Consider the following 22,365-nt stretch of genomic DNA (forward strand, 5'->3'; position numbering starts at 1 on the left):
TGCATTCCAGACAATTTGCTGAAAGCAGTGAGTGTTGATCCATATTATTTTCCCAGAGAGCTCTCTGTTGTTATTTTGACAGCTGTTTATGTTACGCCATCATGTTTAACCATGCTTCACTCTCTGCTATATGTCCAATATTTCCTCAGTTTTTCAGCTGCTGTGCCAGAGAAAACTGGTTTTACACAAATGTCAGATATTGTGATACACATCTGTAAAGCAAGACCAGATCTTGATGAATCAGACCACTGTTTTGTTTTTCTTTGCTCAGAACATCTGCATCTTATTTTAAAGGCAACCTGTTATAAATATAACTATAAAAAGATGGTCACAGGCAGCTGAACAATCTTATCAAAGTTGTTTTGAGGCAAATAACTTGCATGCATTATGTCAGCCTCACAGAGAAGACGTTAATAATAATCTATTTGTAGAAAAAATATCCACATCAGAACAGTGATAGGCTAACAACAAACCTTGGATCACCAGCGACCCAGGAAAAGGAAAAAAGAACCTGCAGGAGCAGAGACAGGGAAGTATACAGAAGTAACCTAAAGTCAGTGTAAGAAACAATGTGAAGGGAAACAGCAAGATGCTGGAGAGGAAGCACCAGCAGAACAATATGATAGATCAATTAAAAATCAGCAGGATACGAATAAAGAAAATCAACAACCAGTAAAGGTCCGGAGACATTTTTAATTATAATCTGTTACTGTAAACAGAATTTAACACTGAAATAAACTGAGGTGTTTATGCATCAATGTTATAAATTGACTTTTTAAATAAAACAATATATATACATATGTAACATTTTTCCATTTCAAAATCTAAAGGAAATCTAAAGTGGTTTTTTTAATGAAATGGTAAATGGCATGTACTTTTTTCAAGTCAGGAGATTTGACCAAAGTGCTTTACACTACATTCATTCACCCATTCACGCACACACTGATGGTGGTGAGCTACATTGTAGCCACAGCTGCCCTGGGGCTCACTGATAGAAGCGAGGCTGCCGTACACTGGCACCACCGGGCCCTCTGACCACCATCAGTAGACAATGCAGGTGAAGTGTCTTGCCCAAAGACACAACGTTGGAGCAACATCGGAGCCGGGGATTGAACCGTCAATCCTTCGATTTCAGGGCAAACTCCTACATCCGACGCCACTATCGCCCCTCTGATCAGTGGGCTTTATGCTGCCTTGAATGGCTTTAAACTGCATTTAAATGGAGACAAAGCCATTTTGAAGCACATATCAAGGTGTTCATTTTGAGCCTGGATCCATATTTATTTTTGATTATGTTCATGGTGGAGAATCCTGATACACAGCAGCAGGTTGAGCCTACTAAAAATGTGCAGGGTCATCTTTGAGCACGCCATTTCACTTTTCTTTCACCTGTTCACCTCAGTTCTTCCAGCAGTCCACACTTTCTTTCACTTTTTCTCATCATCTTCTCCTTCTTTCCCATCGCCCAGCTTACCACAGGTTTGCCTGCTGTGTCTAAAAGTAGCAGCAGCAGCAACCCAGACTGACAGCAGCTCATTGGCTAATTTGTATCATGTGTAGCCTGGTCCTGGACACTCTGGAGGGCTTTCCCGTAGGAACAGGAGAAGTGAAATCAGACACTGCTGTAGGACAACATGCAGTAATTTATAAATGTTTTAAATCAGGTTGGGTTCTGATTAGCCAGCAGGTGGGTACGGATCCAGGCCGCTGCCCTCTAATCCCTCTGTGATAGATGCTTTGCAAAGGCTAAAGGCGATTTCAGTCTTGATAAGGTCAGATAAAAACGTTCAGTAGGACCAGTTCCTTTTTACTCCTACCCAAAGCCCATTCTATCTACCTTTGACCCAAAGCTTTCGTCTCACATCTTTCCATCTAAGCCAGTGCCCTCTACTTCTAAGTGTTTGTTCTTAATCAGATGGTGCTGCTCTGTACCCTTTCTGTCTGTCTGTCTGTCTCTAGAGGTAAGGTAAAGAGTGACTGATCTGGAATAAGGTTCCAGGTCAACATAGTCTCAGCCAAACAATCCTAAACATCTGTTCTGAGCAACTTAGAGGGATTCTGCAACAGCAAGCTTCCTTACTGATGACAGGGTCCCAGTAGATCTCATGCCTTGTTCCAAAGAGAATTTAGTCTCCAGTGACTATAAACCAGTTGCCCTGACATCTAACATCACAAGTGTCCTATGGAGACTTTTTGATGACTGAGCTGAGAAGTGAACAAGCAAGTATCAAGACCTCCTGTAGTTTTCTTATCGCTGTGGAGATGGAGAAAAGAACACCATTATATGCCTGCTGTAACAAACCCACTGTTATTTAGAAAAGGCAGGTATACTAAGGGTTTTGTCATTTGATGACAAGTTTCAGCCTGTTTTTCTTATTAGAAACTCCAGGATATACAGGTGGAGTCCTTAGAAGTTGCCTTGACAAAATTGCCATGTAACAAACAGACCACAGTTTTTGGAGTTATATAGATTGGGTTTATGTGATGAAGTGTTCTTTGCAGGATATGCAGATTATTATTTTAAGCTTTTGAAGTTTAAGTACCAAATCATAGCTCTTACTTGATCTAATCCTCTACTAAAGAAATTGCCTTGATCAAATTGTCATGTAACAAACAGACCACAGAATTGGGAGACTAAATAATTGTGTATCTTACCTAGTTAGCAACGTACAATAGGAGCACCAGCAGGGACATTCCTCTTACCATTTACCCTGTATACCCCCAACTTCCAGTGAAATAAAGACCCTTATCTTTTGCAAAAGTACTTGGAGACGTGTTTTCGTCAGGTGAAGAAAAAGTTGAGGGCAGGAGAGCTGGTGGTCCACTTTATGGCATGCTGTAGAAACGATCATCCTGAATCTGAGCATTTTTATTAAAGAAATCAGTAAGATAAAGAAAATAGAAATCAAGATGTCCAACAATTAATTCAGAAAACCTTTATGAGTTACAGAAATTCGATTTTGCTTTGAAATTAAGTTTGATTAAATTGAATTATCATCATTAGAGGTAGTGAATCCTGTTTGTAGCAGAAAAAAAACATCCAAGATTATTTGACTGAAGGCACAGTATTGGACCATGCTGATCTCTTTGGGGGGTTTATATTTTTGTTGGTACTTGTATATCTATATACCTTGTTGTGGTGCTGGACCACCTGATGTGTAACCATTTGGTATTAGAGTTGCTACTTGTGTTTGTGCCGTTACTTTGTAAATAATCCATTTTGTTTGACTTGTCATCATACAAGTCTTGGAATTTTGTAGAAGTTTTAATTTTTTTCTTCAACTGTAACCCTGTGTTTTGTTTATCCTGTTTTTAACTCTAATATTTTTCTCTCAGGTACCAGGGTTGCTGAAGATAGTAAAAATATGACCGTACGGGCCTGTTTTTAGGGTCAACTGCAAAGTTTTAGGAGTTTTTTCTGTTTTGTTTTGTAGGATTTTTGGTTCAGTGTCCTTTGGTGAGGTCATTGTCTTTATGCGTGGGGATGTTACAAAATTTCTTTTTCCTTTACAATCAATAGAATACTTTTAAATTCAATTATCTTATCTTAACTCTTAATGCTTCATGGTTGGAGCAGAAAAACACCCATCTCATATTATTTAAATGGAACAACAGTGCTTTAAAATTCTTTAGACGTTTTTGATGTGATGTATTGATTTCTGCTGGTGTGGTAGCTGCTTTGTGATTTTAATGATAATAATAAACATTACAATTAAGAATTTTAATTGCACACATCGATCACATTGCAGCATGTGTTTTGGTTTTAACATTGGTTGGTTCCCATTTCAGTATTTTTACATCAGGGAATACAAATTGAAAAGTCCACCTTAAATGACCAAGATGAGAGCTTTCCTAAAAGATATCTAAATGCTTCTTTTACCAACTCTTTTCTTCTTCTACTTCAGAGAAGGCCAGTCTGCACTCCGTCATCTCTGTGACCGAGGGGCTGCCGTTAAGGACTGTAATAGCTCCGCTTGGAAATTATGATTCATGTTTAACCAGTGACATTTTTCCTCAGTGGAAACAGTCTCTAACTGCTGGTTCACAGCTTAAATCTTTAGCAATACTTTGGGAAAAATGTACAAGGTTCACATTCGCTTTGGAAATATATAGTCTTCATATTTACTGCAGTTCTCCTGATTATTAGTTTAACACCATAATATAAAATCTAACTGACATTTATTCATTCTAAATAAAATGAAGCAGTTTTATTGAATGGGTTTATGTGATGAAGTGTTTTTTGTAGGATATGCAGATTAATATTTTAAACTTCTGAAGTTTTAGCACCAAATCATAGATCTTAATTGATCTAAGCCTTGATGAGCTTTATAATGTATATGTTACTTAGGTTTTTACATACATATATTTCCTTTATTCATGTTTAAATTTATTTTAGGTAAATGTTAAACTTGGAAACTCTGCAATCTAGTCCGTAAACATTTTGCATGAGTAAAAGGGTTTAGAGCGCTACTGCATTAGTAGATATAAATGCACTGGAAAAACAATCTAAAAATAAGTTACATTTTCTTAAATTAAGTGTATTTACCCTTAATTTGAGTAGGTAAATGAGATAATTTGCCAATACAATAAGTATTTTTGCTCTTACAATAAGATAATTAGATAATATGCACTTAAAATAGGACAATGCAATTGTGTTTTCTTATTTAAAATCTAAATTGTCTTATGGCAAAATGTATCTTTTATCTCCTCAATTTAAGAACAAATGCACTTATTTTAAGAAAAAATGAGTTATCTAGATTTAGATTTTTTACAGTGTGAAAAAAACGCGAGTAAAATTGGAGGGTAGTTCCCATTTTGGTTGAAACTTTAGAGGAAACAAATTGTTTATTTTAATACTGATGCCAAAAGATGGATTCATTTAGCTAATGGGAAAAAACTGGGATAGCTAGTAAAGCAAAAACTGCTAGTTTGGTTCAACTCTTTTTCACTTTTTCCTCAGACGACAACAAGTTCAGCGAGGCCACAGCCGTCCTCTTCACCTGGATTGACAGAGGCGAAGTCAACCGGAGGACCGCCAACCACTTTTACTCCATGATCCAGTCAGCAAACAGCCACGTTCGCCGGCTGATGAGCGAAAAAGCTCTGCATGAGGAGGAGTTCGAACGCGCCAAGGAGATCTTCAAGAACGCCCTGATGGGCATCCTAACACAGTGTAAGTATGCTTTTTAAGTGTGATACAGTCACTGTGAGAGAACCTTTCAGGCAGGAGGTTTAAGACTGTGAAGAGCGTCTTCCATAAAATAACGGTAACCGGTGCAGTTATTAAGGTAAGCCTGACTGATAGCTGAGGGATCAGTCTATTAACAGTGTCAGTAGGATGTTTCAGTTGAAAACATGTATAACAGCAAGAAACATCAGGATCCAGGAGTGTGACTGGTTCTTCATTACTTTCATCCATTTTGTGAGGGGATTAGAATTTATGGCAACTTTCAGGAGCGTGATATTAGTACCTTAATAATAAACACATAGTATAACTCCTATGGTCTCATCCTCATCCCCTATGACTGCACATGAGTTGCTCTGAGTGCTGCAGGGCGTGGTGCCGCAGCAGATTACAGAGGTGCAGACCATAAAGCCATTTTCACCACATCCACTTTGAAGCCCATCTCGATTTGATTCATTTACCCTGCGAGCATCTCAGCCCTGTCTCCATGACAACACTCTCTCATCCGTCTCCCCATCAACGGTGTTATCCTGAGCTCACCGTGCTGCCCCAATGAGGTCAGCCGCTTAGAAGCTTCAGAGGCTGTGGCTCCACAACGTCTTGACCTTTTTTTGGCAAAGCAGCAAAAATCTGTGCAGCACAGAATCACAAATACAGGCTGTGTGTTCTGGAGTTTCCTGTTGTCATAAAGGATCCAGCATGACTCTAGAAAAACACTGATTCATCATCAGCTCAAAGCCCTCTTTTTCAACCTCTCAACACTAAAGTGTTTATGTGCATCTCTGACAGCTAATTATAGCTGAAATTAAATAATATAATGACAGAAATGACAGACAGAAATAAGAAAATGTCCTCCGTTTGTTTGTGTCACACACAAATCATGTGACGTTACGTCTTAGCTCACCTTTCCATGATGACTTCATCTACACTGAGATGATACCATGGGTTTCAGAAAACCAGAAATATCTAGAGATGAGCAGATAATGGAAAAGAACTTTAATATATTCGCCAAAAAACAATAGAATCTCACGTTGCTCTCCACCTTCCCCTCTATGCAGTGAGAAAAAAAAATCAAATGTAAAAAAAGAAATCACAGTAGACTAAAGTGATGAACTGATTTCCTTTTTTCTTCATTTTCATCACCATCCAGACAGACAGATGATTTTGACCTATGGTCACCTGAGACATTCAGTTTTCTTGAGAAACAGAAACCAAGACAGATACTTTAGGAGAGAAAAATGTGGCATCTGTTTATGTTGCCTGTTCAAAGCTTTGCCGCTTAAAGAAAATATAAAGAGGTAAGTACTGTGCTGTCAAAGTTTTTCAGTTTTACAGTTTATTTCCTTGTTTTATATAGTGTCACTTCAGAGATAGCACTGCATAAATAAGCACGTTTGAAATGTCTGGATCTTTTTTTCTTCTTTTTTTTAAGGCATATGGAATTTAAAAGCCTGAAATGTTCAGAAACAGCAAGTTGTGAGAGCAAAGATTTAAAGGCAACATTTTAACGCAGAATGAAAGAAGGCTGTCTATCTATCTGAGTGGAAATACAGTTAAATTCCGCCTAAAGTGGCCACAGCACCAAGAGTGTAAACCATAGTCTTCTTTGCACTAATAGATGCAGAAAAAGTGCTGAAGCACAGCAGAGAGGGATAAATAAACCAAATGAACCTTTAATTTTCTCTCATTATCTGAGCCCACAGCCCTGATAAGAATAGTGTCCTAATGCTCTTCTTCTATTCTGGAGAAATGTTGCCTTGTCAGTCTTGAAGGAAGTGAATCTGCTTTTAATGTAAGTACAGAACACGATCCAGAGGAGAGACCTGTTCATGGCCTGACACACCTTAGATCATTGCAAATACTCCTAAAGCCAAAATCAGTCATAATCTTGGCAGATTTAGATGTTATCAGTTACACATCATTGACAGATTTCATGTTAAAGAAAAATAATAGACTTCTCAGTAATAAATAACAAATCTCCAATGGGTTTAAGCAATCAAACCCTTTTAACTGCTGAGTTTGTGCTTTTTTTTTCAGGTCATTTCACAAAATGCCTCTGTGCCATTACCCTAATCTTTAGCCCCTTTACAGTAAGCCATGAATTTGATGTTTACCACATGAAACACATGGGTTATATTAAACGACTACTTTTTAAATAAATCTGCCAGATGTATTTGCACAATGTGAGAAGAGATATATAATTAACCACAAACCTTGGGATTTATTTCATACTGTTGCGTTCGGCACTTCAAAACTGTGTAAAACAGTCGTGAGGGGTCATGAAAATAAAACTGGTTACCCATTTTCTTCGGCTTATACTTTAGAGGTTTATTTTGCCCATATAATAAGTTTTAACGAGGTAATCATTAAATGGTAGGATTTCCAAATATCAGGTATATTATTCCACTGCCAAAAACCCAAAAAAGTCAATTTATGTTGGGAGATATTTCCATTCGCTGTACTGCTTACATATAAACCAAAGGGTCCAGATTCTTTTGTCTATATAACTTAAAATTATAATTAGGTACAATGCTATATTTGGTTGTTTTCTTATTATTTCTGATTAAGAAAGTAATAATTCATTGAGGAAAACATATTTAATGCATATGCCAAAAACAAAATCTGTGTTCTCACAGTTTTATATGAAATCCTGTTTAGACACGAATTATGCTTCCATCGAGTTTGATTGATTATTGAACCAAATAATCAGAGGTGTCAAGTAAAGAAGTCCAAATACTTCGTTACAATTTACTTTTTAGGTATCTATACTTTACTCCATTACTTATTTTTCTTTCTACTTCTGACTTGTACTCATTACATTTTCATATCAGATATTAAGTATCTGTACTTTTTATTCCTTACATTTTTAAAACAAACATTACTCGTTACACTTGGCTTTGGTTTAATGTTTATAAATATTTATTTCACCTCATGTGCGCCATCCAATGCAGATCATTGGCGCCATCTACATCTAGTGAAAACTAGTGTAATTGGAGGAGTCATATAACGCAAACACTCATTGGTTAGTTAAAGGAAATCATCAGAAGCTAGCAGGTGTTCTTCAAACTGCCAACATGAATTGTCTATGCCATGCTACAATGTAGGATTCAGAAAAAGATGTTGAAATGTCTGAAAGGTCAGACACAGGCGAGAGTGTATCGGGAGACGGAGACCAACAAGACCTCCATCATCCTCTCCACTGTCGCTACAAACATGCTTAGTGTGAGGGACTGCATTTGATTCAATGAGTTCATGCAATCAACTGGTTTTCCTTAGATAGAAAACTTTGAATAAATTTGACTTTATGATCTGGTTGAACTGTAAAGTGCCTTGAGATGACATGTGTTGTGAATATAGAAATAAACTGAATTGAATTGAATTGAATCCTTTGCCCTATCTCAAAGAATTTTTAGAAATAGTTGAAAAATTGAGCTTTCAATTCATATTGTGGCATCTGGCTGTTTTTTATAAAGGTTACTTTATACTTTAAGTAGTTTTTGGAGCACATATTTTTTCACTTTTACTTGAGTAAAGAGGTCAAGTTGATACTACAACTTTTACCAAAGTGTTTTTAAACTGCAGTATCTATACTTCTACTTAAGTAACAAATGTGTGTACTTTTAACACCACTGCAAATAATCATTTTTTAAAGCAGATTGCTTTATTTTCTGTATTATTTTAGCCTGTTTTGGAAATGTTACAGGGGCCAACTCAGAATAACCCTAATAAGAAGACAAGTGTTTCTTAGATTACATTTTTCCAGAAACATTATTCTTCTAACTTAACTGCAAGTTAGTTTTGTCCAAACCCTTCAAGGACCTAATTCTCAGACACCTATAGGCAAATATATGATGAAAAAATGCTTTTAAAACTACTTGGGTATTAATTTGTTAGAAAGTGTAGTTGTTTTCTTTCAACCCTGAGTAAAAACACCTGTTCCACTTTCCATATTATGTCTCTCTGTATCACCCAGCTTTAGAAGACTCAACAAAGTCCAAGAGTTCTCATGGCCAATAATCAGATTTTCACAACTTAGACATAAGCAGTAGGAAAGGTTGCTGCTCTATGCAGATTAGCTGCTAAAGGAGCCAGAATGTCTAAACTCTGAGCCAGAATCATTGCGCTCTGCCTTACACCAGGGAAAGTGGGGTTTGTTTACAGTGCAGGCACAGCATGGTTAAGGTAGACGCTTCCTGGAATGGAAACATTGCAGCTTAAAATAGGACTTGAAGAAGAAGATTTTGACAGAGTAGGCCAAATACCATTTTGTGTATTATTTTATTAAGGAACAGCATTATTACACTCATATGCTTCAATTCAGTTTATTTATATAGCCCCAAATCACAACACATGTCATCTAAAGGCACTTTACCAGATCATACAGTCAAATTAATTCAAAGTTTTCTATCTAATGAAAAAACAGTTGATTTCGTTGACTCTTTGCTTAAAAAGGTAAATTGTACATGATATGAGCCTTTTAAACTTTCAGAAGTTCTGAAAGCACAAAAAGATGATAACTCATTTAAACCTGATGTTGATTATATGTAGATTATAATAAATCTCATGATGATCCCTATTTATATCCCTGAACCCAACTTACTTGCTAAAGAAATCCTATTTTCATAAAACAATTAATAAACATAAGAAAGTAGTTACGGTACTTGGTTTGCATGACCCGATAAAATACTGTGTCCAGTTAATCCAGTAGGACACAAAGAACTAAGTTTTTTGGAAAATAATCAATGCTATAGTTAATGATTAGCTAGTAGTTGGGTATTTTGAAAGCAGGTCCAGTAAATGTGGCCCTAAAAGAACCATTTTCACCCCTGTTCTGTCTAACAAGGCTGATTCTCCAAAAGTGTGACGACTTTCCAGGTTAGATTCTGACTTTTATGACACAACACAAACCCACTTCAGAGAAAAGCTAATGAACTCATATCACTGTGAACATGACAGTTTCCTGTCTGATAGAGTGTACTAGCCTGTGGTCAGTCTTACGGTCTCTCCTCTGTTTGGTGTAGGAGCCTCGAGTCAGAGCTACATGCTACATCAATGGCTTATTTTGTCTTGACCCTCCTCTTCCCTGTTCACCTCAAAGTCGAACAGATCACCGGCATTTTCACGGCCGCCACCAGGCAAAAGGCATGGGACCATTTCTCAAAAGCACAGCGCAAGAACATAGACATTTGGCGCAAGCAGTGTGAGGTTGGTATGCCTTCTCTTGTGTCTCTCCTCCCATCCCAGCACTTCTGCTTTCTTCTCTGCTGTCACCTGTGAGTCCCCAGGAGCGAGCTGACAGACAGGCCTGCCTGATCTGTCAGAGTCAGCAGCCCTGTTGCTGTTTTACTGGATGTTTGGTTCTAACAGACAGACAGAAAGATAGCTGCCTGTGATCCTGGGCCTCTCCTCCTACCAGCTGGGAAACTGTGAAACATCTGACGTCTCTTCGAAAGTGTGAGGCGCTGCCATGGCAACAGTGATTTCCAGGATTAGGTCTCTAATCAATTATTCATCCAGAATTAAATTAAGATAACAAGTAGAAAGAAGCGTGAGATTTAAGCTTGTAATAGAGGGACGGTTTCAGCACAGTCAGCTCTAGGCAGCTGGATTCAGCGGCTGTTTCATGTGAAAATGACACATGCAGAACTAGAATGTGCTAAAAAGAGTTAAATACAATGAGCTTTAATTAAAGCATATAAAATAATTAGAAACCATGTGCTTCCCGCTGCCAGCTAACCACTGCAAACAAGGGTTTTAGGGCAACTCCAGTTCAATCATGTTACAACCTACAGTAATTCATTCAGTCAGGACTCAAGGACTCAACTAGGAAACATCCTGAATGTGACAGAATCTATTCATTTTAGCTGCATTCAAACGTAGCATGATTCTTTAACTTTTTCCCTGTTTTTCAGTTTACAACCACAACTTTCATTGCGTTTTATCTGCATTTTATGCAACAAAGTCTGGTGAGATTTGAGGTGCACCTTTGACAGGGGCCAGTCCATCACAGGTCAAGCTAGAGGCACATCCATCCACATCTAGACACTTACATTTTTTTTATTTTCTTTATAAAATAGTTCACAGCGGTTTTTCCTCTTTATTCTTAATTGGATTTAAATCCAGACTTGGGGTCGTTGTAACATATTTAACATGTTTTAACTGAAAAACTTTACTGTTTTTCTGGCTTCACGTCGGTGGTTAGAATCATGTCAGAAGCTGCACCTTCCAGGACACAAGGGTTTAGCACCAGCTTTGACTGCAGAAGAAAAGCATCTCCACAGCCTTTCTGTAAAATTGACAGACCGTAGTAGTCACGTTTGCTCAGCCATGTCTTTGTCCAAACACGTTGTCGCCTTTTCTTTTTAGGGCTTTCAGCGCACAGAGTTGCACAAATTGCCAAGGCAGCGCGTTTCACTCTAGTGAGCTTCATGTTCCTCTACTAGTCGTTTGGCTCCCTGAGTAACCATCTCACTGCAGAGCTGAATCCGACGTGGTTTTTAGACGTACAATGTGAGCAGGTAGATCGCATCCGAGCGTCATGCTGAACATGCATCGTGAGCTGTGAACTCACACTGTATGACGAAACTGCAGGGTCTCGTCGTGCAGTGTGAGCTGTTGCTGCGTGCAACGATCGCACAGTGTTAACCAGCCACTAAGGGCCTTCAGTCATACTGAAATTAAACAAAACAAATGGAGATACTAATTTGGTGATTTTTGAAAGGTAGATGGTTCCACAGATTTATCTACAGGCATTAGAAAGAAAAGGCAGAGTATGCCACAGTGGTTGAAAAAAATATTTATCTTACAAGTATGTAAAACTTTTACATTGAAATCTGTGGTTGGAATTTGCCAAAATGTGAAAAGTGAGAGCGTTCACTCTTTTGTTTAGTTAAAAGGGCTTTTTATTTCTGAGATCAGAGTAACACAGGCATCATACAGGTGGGAGTTTTACATTTTCTCATCTCAGTTCTCCAGTTATATTTACCAAAGGAACATGCATAACTGTTTACTCTAGGGGTCTCTAACTCCTGTCCTTAAGATCTACAGGTGCATGTTTTGGATCAATCCCTGCTCCATCATATAAATGGCTCTTTACTAGACCTTTGCTAAACCCGATGGCATTTGAATTAGCTGTGTTTGCACAGTGATGCATCTGGAGGACCAGCGTTGTAGACCCCTGGTTTACACCTTAGTTTATAAATTTGAGATTTCATATTGCCCAGTATAACTTTACTTAGTGGATAAATCAGAATAATTTGTTGTTTTTTTATGTGATGTTAGCACTGAACAGTGTTTGGTGAGTGCCCTGAGCAAGATCCACTGTGTTTCTGTGTCCATCCGATATTTTAGGAGCTGAGAAATGCTCACAGTGAGGAGATAATGGGGATCCGACGAGAAGAGGAGATGGAGATGTCAGACGATGATTCAGACGATATCCCCAACAAGAGGATGCGCACTGAAGAAAACGGTTTGATAAATCAGTTTATCCACTGCATTAAATTCTCTGGTTCTATCTGGTAATAAAGCAAACTGTTCTTTGTTGGATTTCGTTTTCTGAAATATTAAATTCTAAACACTGTGTAAATGTGATGTCAACCCCCTTCAGGAGTGGGTGATCAGACCCTGGCCTCTCTGAAGGAAGAGAACGACTCCCTGCGTTGGCAGCTGGACGCATACAGGAACGAAGTTGAGCTTCTGAAGAAGGAGCAGAGCAGAATCAATAGGCTAGACGATGATCACGCTCATCCACAGGCACTAACACATGCTAACAGCCCAGAGGCTCAGATCCAGCTGCTGCAGCAGAGCATGCACAGCATGCAGCAGGTAGGCTGTTGTCTTTGGGGTCACCCCGTCTTAAACTGCACTTTTAGCATCGACACCCATAATGTAAGACTTTATCCTGATGTCTGAATGCTGCTCGCACACAGAGCCCAAAGACATGTGGTGATGTTGTGTGCCCTGCGTGGGGTTGCAACAGAGGTGGCATCAAATATACAAATATACAAATGTTGCAGACTCCTGCATGGGTCTTTTACCAAACTGTGTCCGCTCGTACCCGTAGATTTCAGAATCGAGACCTGATCCATTACCCCCAATTATCCCCAAATAAAAACCACATGGACCCATAAATTATGCAATGCGACCCGACCCAGGATCACAAGTCAGACAGCCCTTTATAGTAACGGAAACAGTAAAACACATTGCCTCACGCTCACATCCAGGCTGCGCTCACAGATTAACAGCTGTAAATTGGCCGAAGTAGGAAGGTTTGCCTCATTACTCTAAATAAAATACTGTAATGGCCCAGTGCTATGGTTCTGTTTTGGTGTTCACCTTGTTACATGTAATGTTCTTATTGTTACCCACATTAGTTTGGATAACCTGTTTGTGTATGCCTCTGCTGACTTTCACTCATGTGTTGTGGTGTCGGTCAAGTGGGCGGGACACCGGCAGTGCAACCTGTCACTACCCGATCCGTATCATCAGCTCATTTGCGCATGTGCAAGCAAGTATTCAACCAGGTCGCCATAAATCATGTAATTATGGTACTAAAAGCTGAATGCTAATAGAAATCTTTAAAAAAATGTTTTATGAATTTTAGACAGTTTGAATGTTTTTTACATCATCGGACATGCTCAGAGCAATCCGGCAAAATATGATTAAACCATGTTTATCTGCATTTCAGTTGTTTTCTTTCTTTAGACAACGCACCGTATACCATAAGGTCAACACGAAAGGAAAACATCAAACTTAAAAAGATTATCTTTATGTTTAAATCCAAAGCCAAAAAAGTTAGCTCCTGGAACTAACGTCGGATCCCATTTCCAGTACAGGTCGGGCACAGACAGGATTTTAGGGCATTTATTTTCTCAGAAAATAAATGTTTAACTTTTAACACATTATAGTTTATTGCGCTTATTATTTTTAGGGAGGGAAAAACATAATTTAGGTCTTTTTTACTAGATAAATTCAAGGGCGACTCGGATATATATCTGCTTGCATAATACCCAAATGAGCTGATGGTTTGGATGGAGTCAAGTTAACGGGACAAAGGGACCAAGTATTCAGTTGCTACAGACAATGGAAAGTTTTAAAGCTTTTATTTACACAAATAGAAAAAAAATGGACCACGGAGCTGTTGATCTGCGGATACGCAGTGGCAGCAGGGGGAGGTGGGGCACCACCCTTCAATAACACTCTGGTTAGACAGTGCAGTCCATCCTCTCTAGTGAGGCAGGATCCAGCAGATGGACTGCCGATGAGATACGGCGGGAGCTGCCCAGAGTTTCCCCAATGCAGTATCTTCTGTGAACAGAGAAGAGTCTGAGCCAGGTCAGGGAATCTATGAAGAACAAGGATGGTACTAAGATCCAGGAGTCTGTAACCCAGTCAGGGCTTCCGATCAGAGCAGGAGCAGACAGATCCAGGAATCCAAAGAGTGTTCAGGCAGAATCTGAGTTTCATGAGTCAATACAGGCAGGCTCAGCAATTGAGAGGTAGAAGCATGACTCAACACCAGGAAAACTATCTAACTTAGGAACAGGACATGCTTAGTGGAGAAGAGGCAGGATTACTGATGTTAAACTAGCCCCCCCACACCAAGCCAAAACAGTAACAGGGCGTGCTCAGCAGAGAAGAGCCAGAAACACCACCACCCTTTCTAACCCCTGGCCTCAGAGAACACGGACATGAACTGTGGAAATCAGCCATGATCTCCACATAAAACTAAAACTCAAACAAGCAAACTCAACAAACAAACATCCTGAATGATCCCCGATCAGCCCGATAGCTGGGCTGAGCTGAATATAAAGCAGCAGGAGCTGGTGGATAAGATGAATGAGGATTAGTAACCGGGGAGGGTTAGGCAGGTGAAATGAACAATTAGGTCAGCTATCAGGGCTGCGATCGTGACAGACTGTGCTTCTGGTACGGAGCGGGTAGTGACACAACAGGACTGGGAGTGGGGTGTTCTGGAATGTGTTGTGTCAACCTGTGAGAGGTGGGACTTGCAGCCTCCAATAAAAGCTTGTGTTCAAATACCAGCTTGTGTTTTCAGAATAAAAAACCCAGTTTCACGGCACCTTGTGTTGGCATCGTTACAATACTGTTATCTGGATATTGTTGAATCAATTTATTTTTTAAGATTTGGAGTAGATAAATAAGAAAATTCATGCAGCATGAAGTTTCATTCATGCTGTAAGTCTATGCTACCCGTATGTTGTTCATTTATACCCGTGCCTACACAGGTGAAATAACATGGGTTTTTTTAATACCTGTAGAAGTATGTTTTATATGGATACTCGACCCGCTGCAGGACTCTGCTGCGTGGGAATGTTTGAGGGATATTTCAGGTTTTTGGGCAAGAAGTTGTGTGAAACGTGATGTAACAGTGTCCGTACTGTCACTGAGCTTCCTGCTATGAGAAACATACCAGAGAAAAAATAGTTCCTGGAACCGATAAGCTAGAAAACAATCCATGTGTTTTGTTAGACTATTTAAACAATTTTAGAATATCCCAAGCTGTCAGACCTTGATATCAATAGGACTATTTTCTGGCAGCTATCACTCCGCCGCTTGGTGCAGAAGATAGTTCTTGCAAAAAATAAAAAAACTAAACAGTTCATGAACACACAGAATAGTTAAAAAGGTGTTTACAAAAGGGAACTGTTAGACCAATCTGATATGAGTTCAAAACCTTCCGAGGATATTTATAATACACCCTCTTATAAATGAAAAGATCATCTTAATATGTATCTCTGGGCTATAATTTCTAATTAGATCTGAGATTATGAACAAATCAGATACAGTGTCGTTCTAAAATTACCATGACCTAATGATGGAATTCATGTTTGAATTAACAGAAAATGTTTCAATTACATTACAACCAAAATCTCCCCTTTTTTAATCCTTAGAAATGACCAGAAGAGCTATTCTGGACTAGAAGACATTTTCTCCTTCAAACAGGATCAGCTGTTAGTGCCTGCTAGAAATCTCTGTGTTTTAAACTAGCAGACTGGGGGAATCTTGGACCAAAGTCCTCTGAGGTGTCCTTGGAGATTGCTTCAGGTGGACATTAATGGTTAAGTGCTGCTGGCAGCACTGTTAGACCTTGCAGGCAGCACTGGGTAAGCAGTGAGTCTAATTTCACAGTAACAGAAATATCATAGACATATTCATGGAGGCTAACCATGCTAAAACCTTAACAGCTTTTTAAATAAAATAATAAGGATGCATATGGAGGACCATCTCTGCCATATTTAAAAATAAATACATAAATAAATAAATGCTCCAAAAAATGAATAAGGATGCAATTAATTCCCCCCTAAAAATAAAATAAACAAATAAATGTAGATAGAAATTAAATTACACAGAGAGACATAAATGTATATATCTCTTTTAATTACCTTCGTTCTTTTTCTCACCTTTGCAATAATTACCTGATTTATTTATGGTCCGTTATAATCTTAAGTCATTCTCCATGGGATCCTGTATGGGGAAAAAAGCAACAACAGAATGTTCGATTGTGTAACATGTCCAACATTCTTTGTCCCACATAATATTTGTCCAAAAGTACCTGTTACAGTCTGTTGCAGTATTATGCAAATAATACTGTGTGCCTCATCAGGCTAATATAGTAAAACAATTTCACAAAGAATTTGAGTCAGTAGGTCACATGACCTTGAAGCTATTAAAGAAAAGTCCCAATTTTTTTCTTTGAAAATATCTTAAAATTGCATAAAAGTGTGCCTTACATATGTTATCTATTGGCATGATTTTATATTAGTTTGGTCTTAGTTGGTCATAAGATAAGGAATTTAGTGATTTTTGTTACACAAGAGTGCTTGGTTTGTTGACGGTCCCTAAATGCACCACAGCGTGTGGGAGGAGGGAGCAGCTGAGAGACGCTGGCCGACATTGGAGTCCCTCAGTTGTATCAACCATTTGCTAGATCCTGACTCCGCGAAGCTTGAATATTCAATATCCAACTTCAAACCAACTTCGTCGTTAGCGATCGAATTAAGAAATCCTCCAGATTCTGAAAGACTACATTGTCGACATCTGTGTCCATGTGTGCCGCTAACTGAAACACACGTTCTGTCAGAGCGTCAAAATGAAAAATAATAAAATCAATACTTATAACGTTAACATTGTTTTCAAACAGAGTTGCTAAATGTCTCAGCTCACTGACCACTTCATCGTAGTTGAATGTTTGTTGTGACTGTGGCCGGTGGCTGCTAACCAACCATTGGGTCGAAGTTGAGCCCTTAAAATACACCACTCCTCATTTGCAGAAATATAAACACTACAGGCAGAAATAAACAGCGTTAAAGAAATGAATAAGGTAAAAAAAATTTAAAGTAAGAATAAACCAGACAAAAATATTATAAGAGGCACATAAATACACTATATTGCCAAAAGTATTTGCTCACCCATCCAAATTATTGGAATCAGGTGTTCCAATCACTTCCATGGCCACAGGTGTATAAATTCAAGCACCTAGGCATGCAGACTGTTTTTACAAACATTTGTGAAAGAATGGGTCGCTCTCAGGAGCTCAGTGAATTCCAGCGTGGAACTGTGATAGGATGCCACCTGTGCAACAAATCCAGTCGTGAAATTTCCTCGCTCCTAAATATTCCACAGTCAACTGTCAGCTGTATTATAAGAAAATGGAAGTGTTTGGGAACGACAGCAACTCAGCCACGAAGTGGTAGGCCACGTAAACTGACGGAGCGGGGTCAGCGGATGCTGACGCGCATAGTGCGAAGAGGTCGCCAACTTTCTGCAGAGTCAATCACTACAGACCTCCAAACTTCATGTGGCCTTCAGATTAGCTCAAGAACAGTGCGCAGAGAGCTTCATGGAATGGGTTTCCATGGTCGAGCAGCTGCATCCAAGCCATACATCACCAAGTGCAATGCAAAGCGTCGGATGCGGTGGTGTAAAGCACGCCGCCACTGGACTCTAGAGCAGTGGAGACGCGTTCTCTGGAGTGACGAATCGCGCTTCTCCATCTGGCAATCTGATGGACGGGTCTGGGTTTGGCGGTTGCCAGGAGAACGGTACTTGTCTGACTGCATTGTGCCAAGTGTAAAGTTTGGTGGAGGGGGGATTATGGTGTGAGGTTGTTTTTCAGGAGCTGGGCTTGGCCCCTTAGTTCCAGTGAAAGGAACTCTGAATGCTTCAGCATACCAAGACATTTTGGACAATTCCATGCTCCCAACTTTGTGGGAACAGTTTGGAGCTGGCCCCTTCCTCTTCCAACATGACTGTGCACCAGTGCACAAAGCAAGGTCCATAAAGACATGGATGACAGAGTCTGGTGTGGATGAACTTGACTGGCCTGCACAGAGTCCTGACCTCAACCCGATAGAACACCTTTGGGATGAATTAGAGCGGAGACTGAGAGCCAGGCCTTCTCGTCCAACATCAGTGTGCGACCTCACAAATGCGCTTCTGGAAGAATGGTCAAAAATTCCCATAAACACACTCCTAAACCTTGTGGACAGCCTTCCCAGAAGAGTTGAAGCTGTTCTAGCTGCAAAGGGTGGACCGACGTCATATTGAACCCTATGGATTAGGAACGGGATGTCACTTAAGCTCATATGTGAGTCAAGGCAGGTGAGCAAATACTTTTGGCAATATAGTGTAAATACTTAAAGAAATAAGTAATAAATAAATAAAGTTAAAGATTATAACGGACAATAAATAAGGTAATTATTACAAAGGTAAAAAAAGAAGGTAATTAAAAGAGATATATACATTTATGTCTCACTATATAATTTAATTTCTATCTAAATTTATTTGTTAATCGTATTTTTTGGGGGCAAATAATTGTATGCTTATTTATTTTTGGACCATTTATTTATTTCTCTATTTATTTGTAATTATGGCAGGATTGGTCCTCCATTTTTCTATTATTGAGGATCACAGCAAGATTACCTGCATTAACATCAAAAGTGCCACTATATAATTTAGTCTCCTTTTACTCAGTTTACTCTCCCTCATACAGAATATCTCAGATTTCCCTCATTCCAACAAAAGCTTTGTTAGTTTGCATCACTTGGTAAGCATGAGCAGCCTGATCCAACTCGACTTCCTGTCTGTCTCAATCAGAAGTGACAAAGCTAATGCAACACGACACATTTTAAGGAACCACTGATACACGAACAAACACACACAGCGTCCAAAGTCACCCCGCTGTCACCTCTGGTTTGTCACCTACTGGTCTTCTTCTTCCCTCCTTATAGGCAGGCAGGAAACAAAGTACGAGCTTTTATCATTTGACCACCCTGCAGTGAAACCTCTGTGCATTTCCGTGCCATTTCATGTGACAAATAAATCATTATTGTTAATTGCAAGACAAAATATTCATTTATTTAAGATTTGTTTTGTTTTTACAAATAATTCTCTGTTTTTGGCATATCAGCTTTGCAAATGACTAGACATTTTTGGCCTATGAACTTTTGCTAAAATCAATTAGTTTAGTGGAAGTGCATCTGATCATTGTTGGGATCTGGAGCTGTACCACCTGTCTCCAGCAGAGTTCGCTGTGGATCCTCCTGAGCTGAGCCTTCGACACACCTGAAGCCCATCTCGTCATCAGGAGGATCCTCCACTATATAAGCTGCTCTCAGACCTTGCATCAACGCCGCAGTGTTTATCCAGTTTGGTTAGCACCTGAGCCTCTCTACCTCTGTGATTACTTTGATTGCTTCTTGTCTCCTAGTGGATTCTAATTCCCCTTTTTGTCTCTGCCTACAGGAAACCTGTTTTTGTCCTGTAAGCTCTGGATGAGCTTAACCTGTCTTAACTGCCCTCTGAGCCAAACCTGAAGACTCCTCCTGGATATAAACGCAGCTCTGGCTAAGAGCTGGAGAACCAAGGTCTGTCCTAAACTAGATGCAAGACGCTGAAGCTGTAAACCGAACTCTGTCGATCCAAACAGTCTCAGGACCCAACAGTGCCTCTCTCAAAGACCAAACCCGGATTCTACAAGGTAGATCTCTGAACAATTACATCCCAACATTCTTCAGCTACGTGGCTAACTGAACTGTCTCCCTTCCAGTTACCTGAGTACCAGAACCCCAGAAGCGACCCAGTACCAGTCATTATACTTTGTGACTATCTTCAATAAACTCTGTTATACTTTTACCCCTGTTTCTGCCTCCGTGGTGTTGTGCATCCTTGGGCCTCTCAGACCCATCATGACAGAACACTGCGGCCTAACACAAGGCCCAGCAGACCAACTTCATCGTCGGTTGGAGGAACAAGATGCCCAGATTATGGGACAAACCCTACATGAGTTACACAGAATGGTTCTGTATCAAAATCAAGAGATTCAAAGCCTCTCTAACAGATTGAGCTCTGCTAACGGCACGCCGCCTGAACAACCATTTCCGGGTCCAGTTCCTCTTCCGAGGTCACCGGCGGTGACGTTATCGTCTGAGTTTCGACCCAGTCTCCCTGAAAAGTTTTCAGGTAACATGAGTGAATGTAAGGGATTCCTATGTCAATGCCGGCTGATATTCAAAAACTCTCCTGGTAGTTTTCCTACAGACTACAAGAAAATATCGTTGATTTTGTCCCAATTGACTGGCAGAGCTCTAGAATGGGCGCAGGCCAGGTTCTCTTCTGACGAAAGCCTTAATTGCCTGTACTCTGATTTTATCTCAGAGTTTTCACAAGTATTTAACCAGGAAACAGATCAAACAGTTGACTCTTGAGCTCTTTTGAAGCTAAAACAAGGAAATTCTTCTGTTGCCAAATTTTCAATTCACTTCCGGGTTAAAGCCGCAGCTTCCGGTTGGAACCAATGTGCTCTAAAGACTGCATTTTTTGAGGCTCTCAACGAAAACATTAAGGATGAGCTTGCTACCCTCGACGAACCCGCCACTTTAGAGGAATTAATCCGCCTGACTATTAGGTTGGATAATAGGATTCGAGCTAGAATTAGCTCCAACCCAAAGAATCATGGTCCTGTTAATTCTGTTTCAATTTCTAATGGTGTGCCTGCCTTCTCCTCCTCCACAGAGAATTTTTCTAAGCCGAGATCTAAAACCCAATCTCTCCCGTTGCCTGTTCAGGCCTCCCATACAGTTGAAATGGAGACCGAACCCATGCAGGTTGGGCATACAAGGCTAACCCCAGAGGAGAGGCTAAGGCGTGTCAGGAGCAAGCTGTGCATCTACTGTGGTGAGAGTGGACATTTCATTGCCTCATGCCCAGCTAAATCAAAAGCCGGGGCCCGTCAGAGGATCTGAGGAGTCTGACGGGCCAAGTCATTTCTAAAAAATCTCCTCGCCTATTACTTCCTGCTACATTGTTTTTTGCCGACCAAAACCTCACCTTATCTGTTTTCATCGACTCAGGTTGTGAGAGAAACTTAATTGATTCCAATCTGGTGGAACAATTAAAGATTGAAACGGTTCCCCTAACCCAGCCTCTCTGTGTCTTCGCGATCGATGGAAAAGAACTTCATCAAGTTACCCACCAAACTCAACCCCTCGAGCTGTTGGTCTCAGGTAACCATCGAGAAACCTTATCTTTTTTTGTGTTTCCCTCCGCATGTTCTCCTTTGGTTCTGGGTTTTGAATGGCTGGAACGAAATAACCCCCACATTAATTGGACCGATCACCACATCGAGTCATGGTCAACCTCATGCCACGAAACATGTCTTCGTTCAGCGGCCCCCGCTGTAAGATCTCCTAGGGGTGGGGGGGAGATGGACGCTCCTGACCTTTCTTCTGTTCCTCCAGAGTACCATGATCTAGCCCCTGTCTTCAGTAAGGTCAGTGCTACGTCCCTTCCACCTCACAGACCATACAACTGTGCCATTGAATTATTACCAGGGGCCCCTCTACCCGGCAGTAGGCTATACAATATCTCCAAGCCTGAACGAGAGACGATGGAAAAGTACATTAATGAATCTCTAGCTGCTGGAATAATTCGTCCTTCATCTTCTCCTTTGGGGGCAGGCTTCTTTTTTGTGGGTAAAAAGGACGGATCTCTTAGACCTTGTATCGACTACAGAGGCTTAAACCAGATCACAGTTAAAAATAAGTACCCACTTCCTCTACTCGCTTCAGCTTTCGAACCAGTTCAGGGTGCAAGCGTTTTTACTAAGCTCGAATTAAGGAACGCCTATCACCTTCTCAGAATCAGAGAGGGCGATGAAT

The 22,365-nt window shown here is 40.0% G+C and overlaps 1 protein-coding gene across 2 annotated transcripts in view; it reads left to right on the forward strand.

Annotated features, from left to right (window-relative positions):
• Nucleotides 1–22,365, forward strand: part of enox1 (ecto-NOX disulfide-thiol exchanger 1) — a 189,308-nt gene that overhangs the window by 133,493 nt on the left and 33,450 nt on the right. For both annotated transcript variants that reach the window (XM_038295622.1, XM_038295621.1), the window contains exons 8-11: nt 4,961–5,173; nt 10,284–10,390; nt 12,536–12,653; nt 12,792–13,009. In XM_038295622.1, coding sequence (XP_038151550.1) covers nt 4,961–5,173; nt 10,284–10,390; nt 12,536–12,653; nt 12,792–13,009 — 656 coding nt within the window. The remainder of the gene's footprint in view (nt 1–4,960; nt 5,174–10,283; nt 10,391–12,535; nt 12,654–12,791; nt 13,010–22,365) is intronic.

This window comes from Cyprinodon tularosa, unplaced genomic scaffold (genome assembly GCF_016077235.1).
Source record: "Cyprinodon tularosa strain WSP-4 unplaced genomic scaffold, ASM1607723v1 ctg357, whole genome shotgun sequence".
NCBI classification, from domain to species: domain Eukaryota; kingdom Metazoa; phylum Chordata; class Actinopteri; order Cyprinodontiformes; family Cyprinodontidae; genus Cyprinodon; species Cyprinodon tularosa.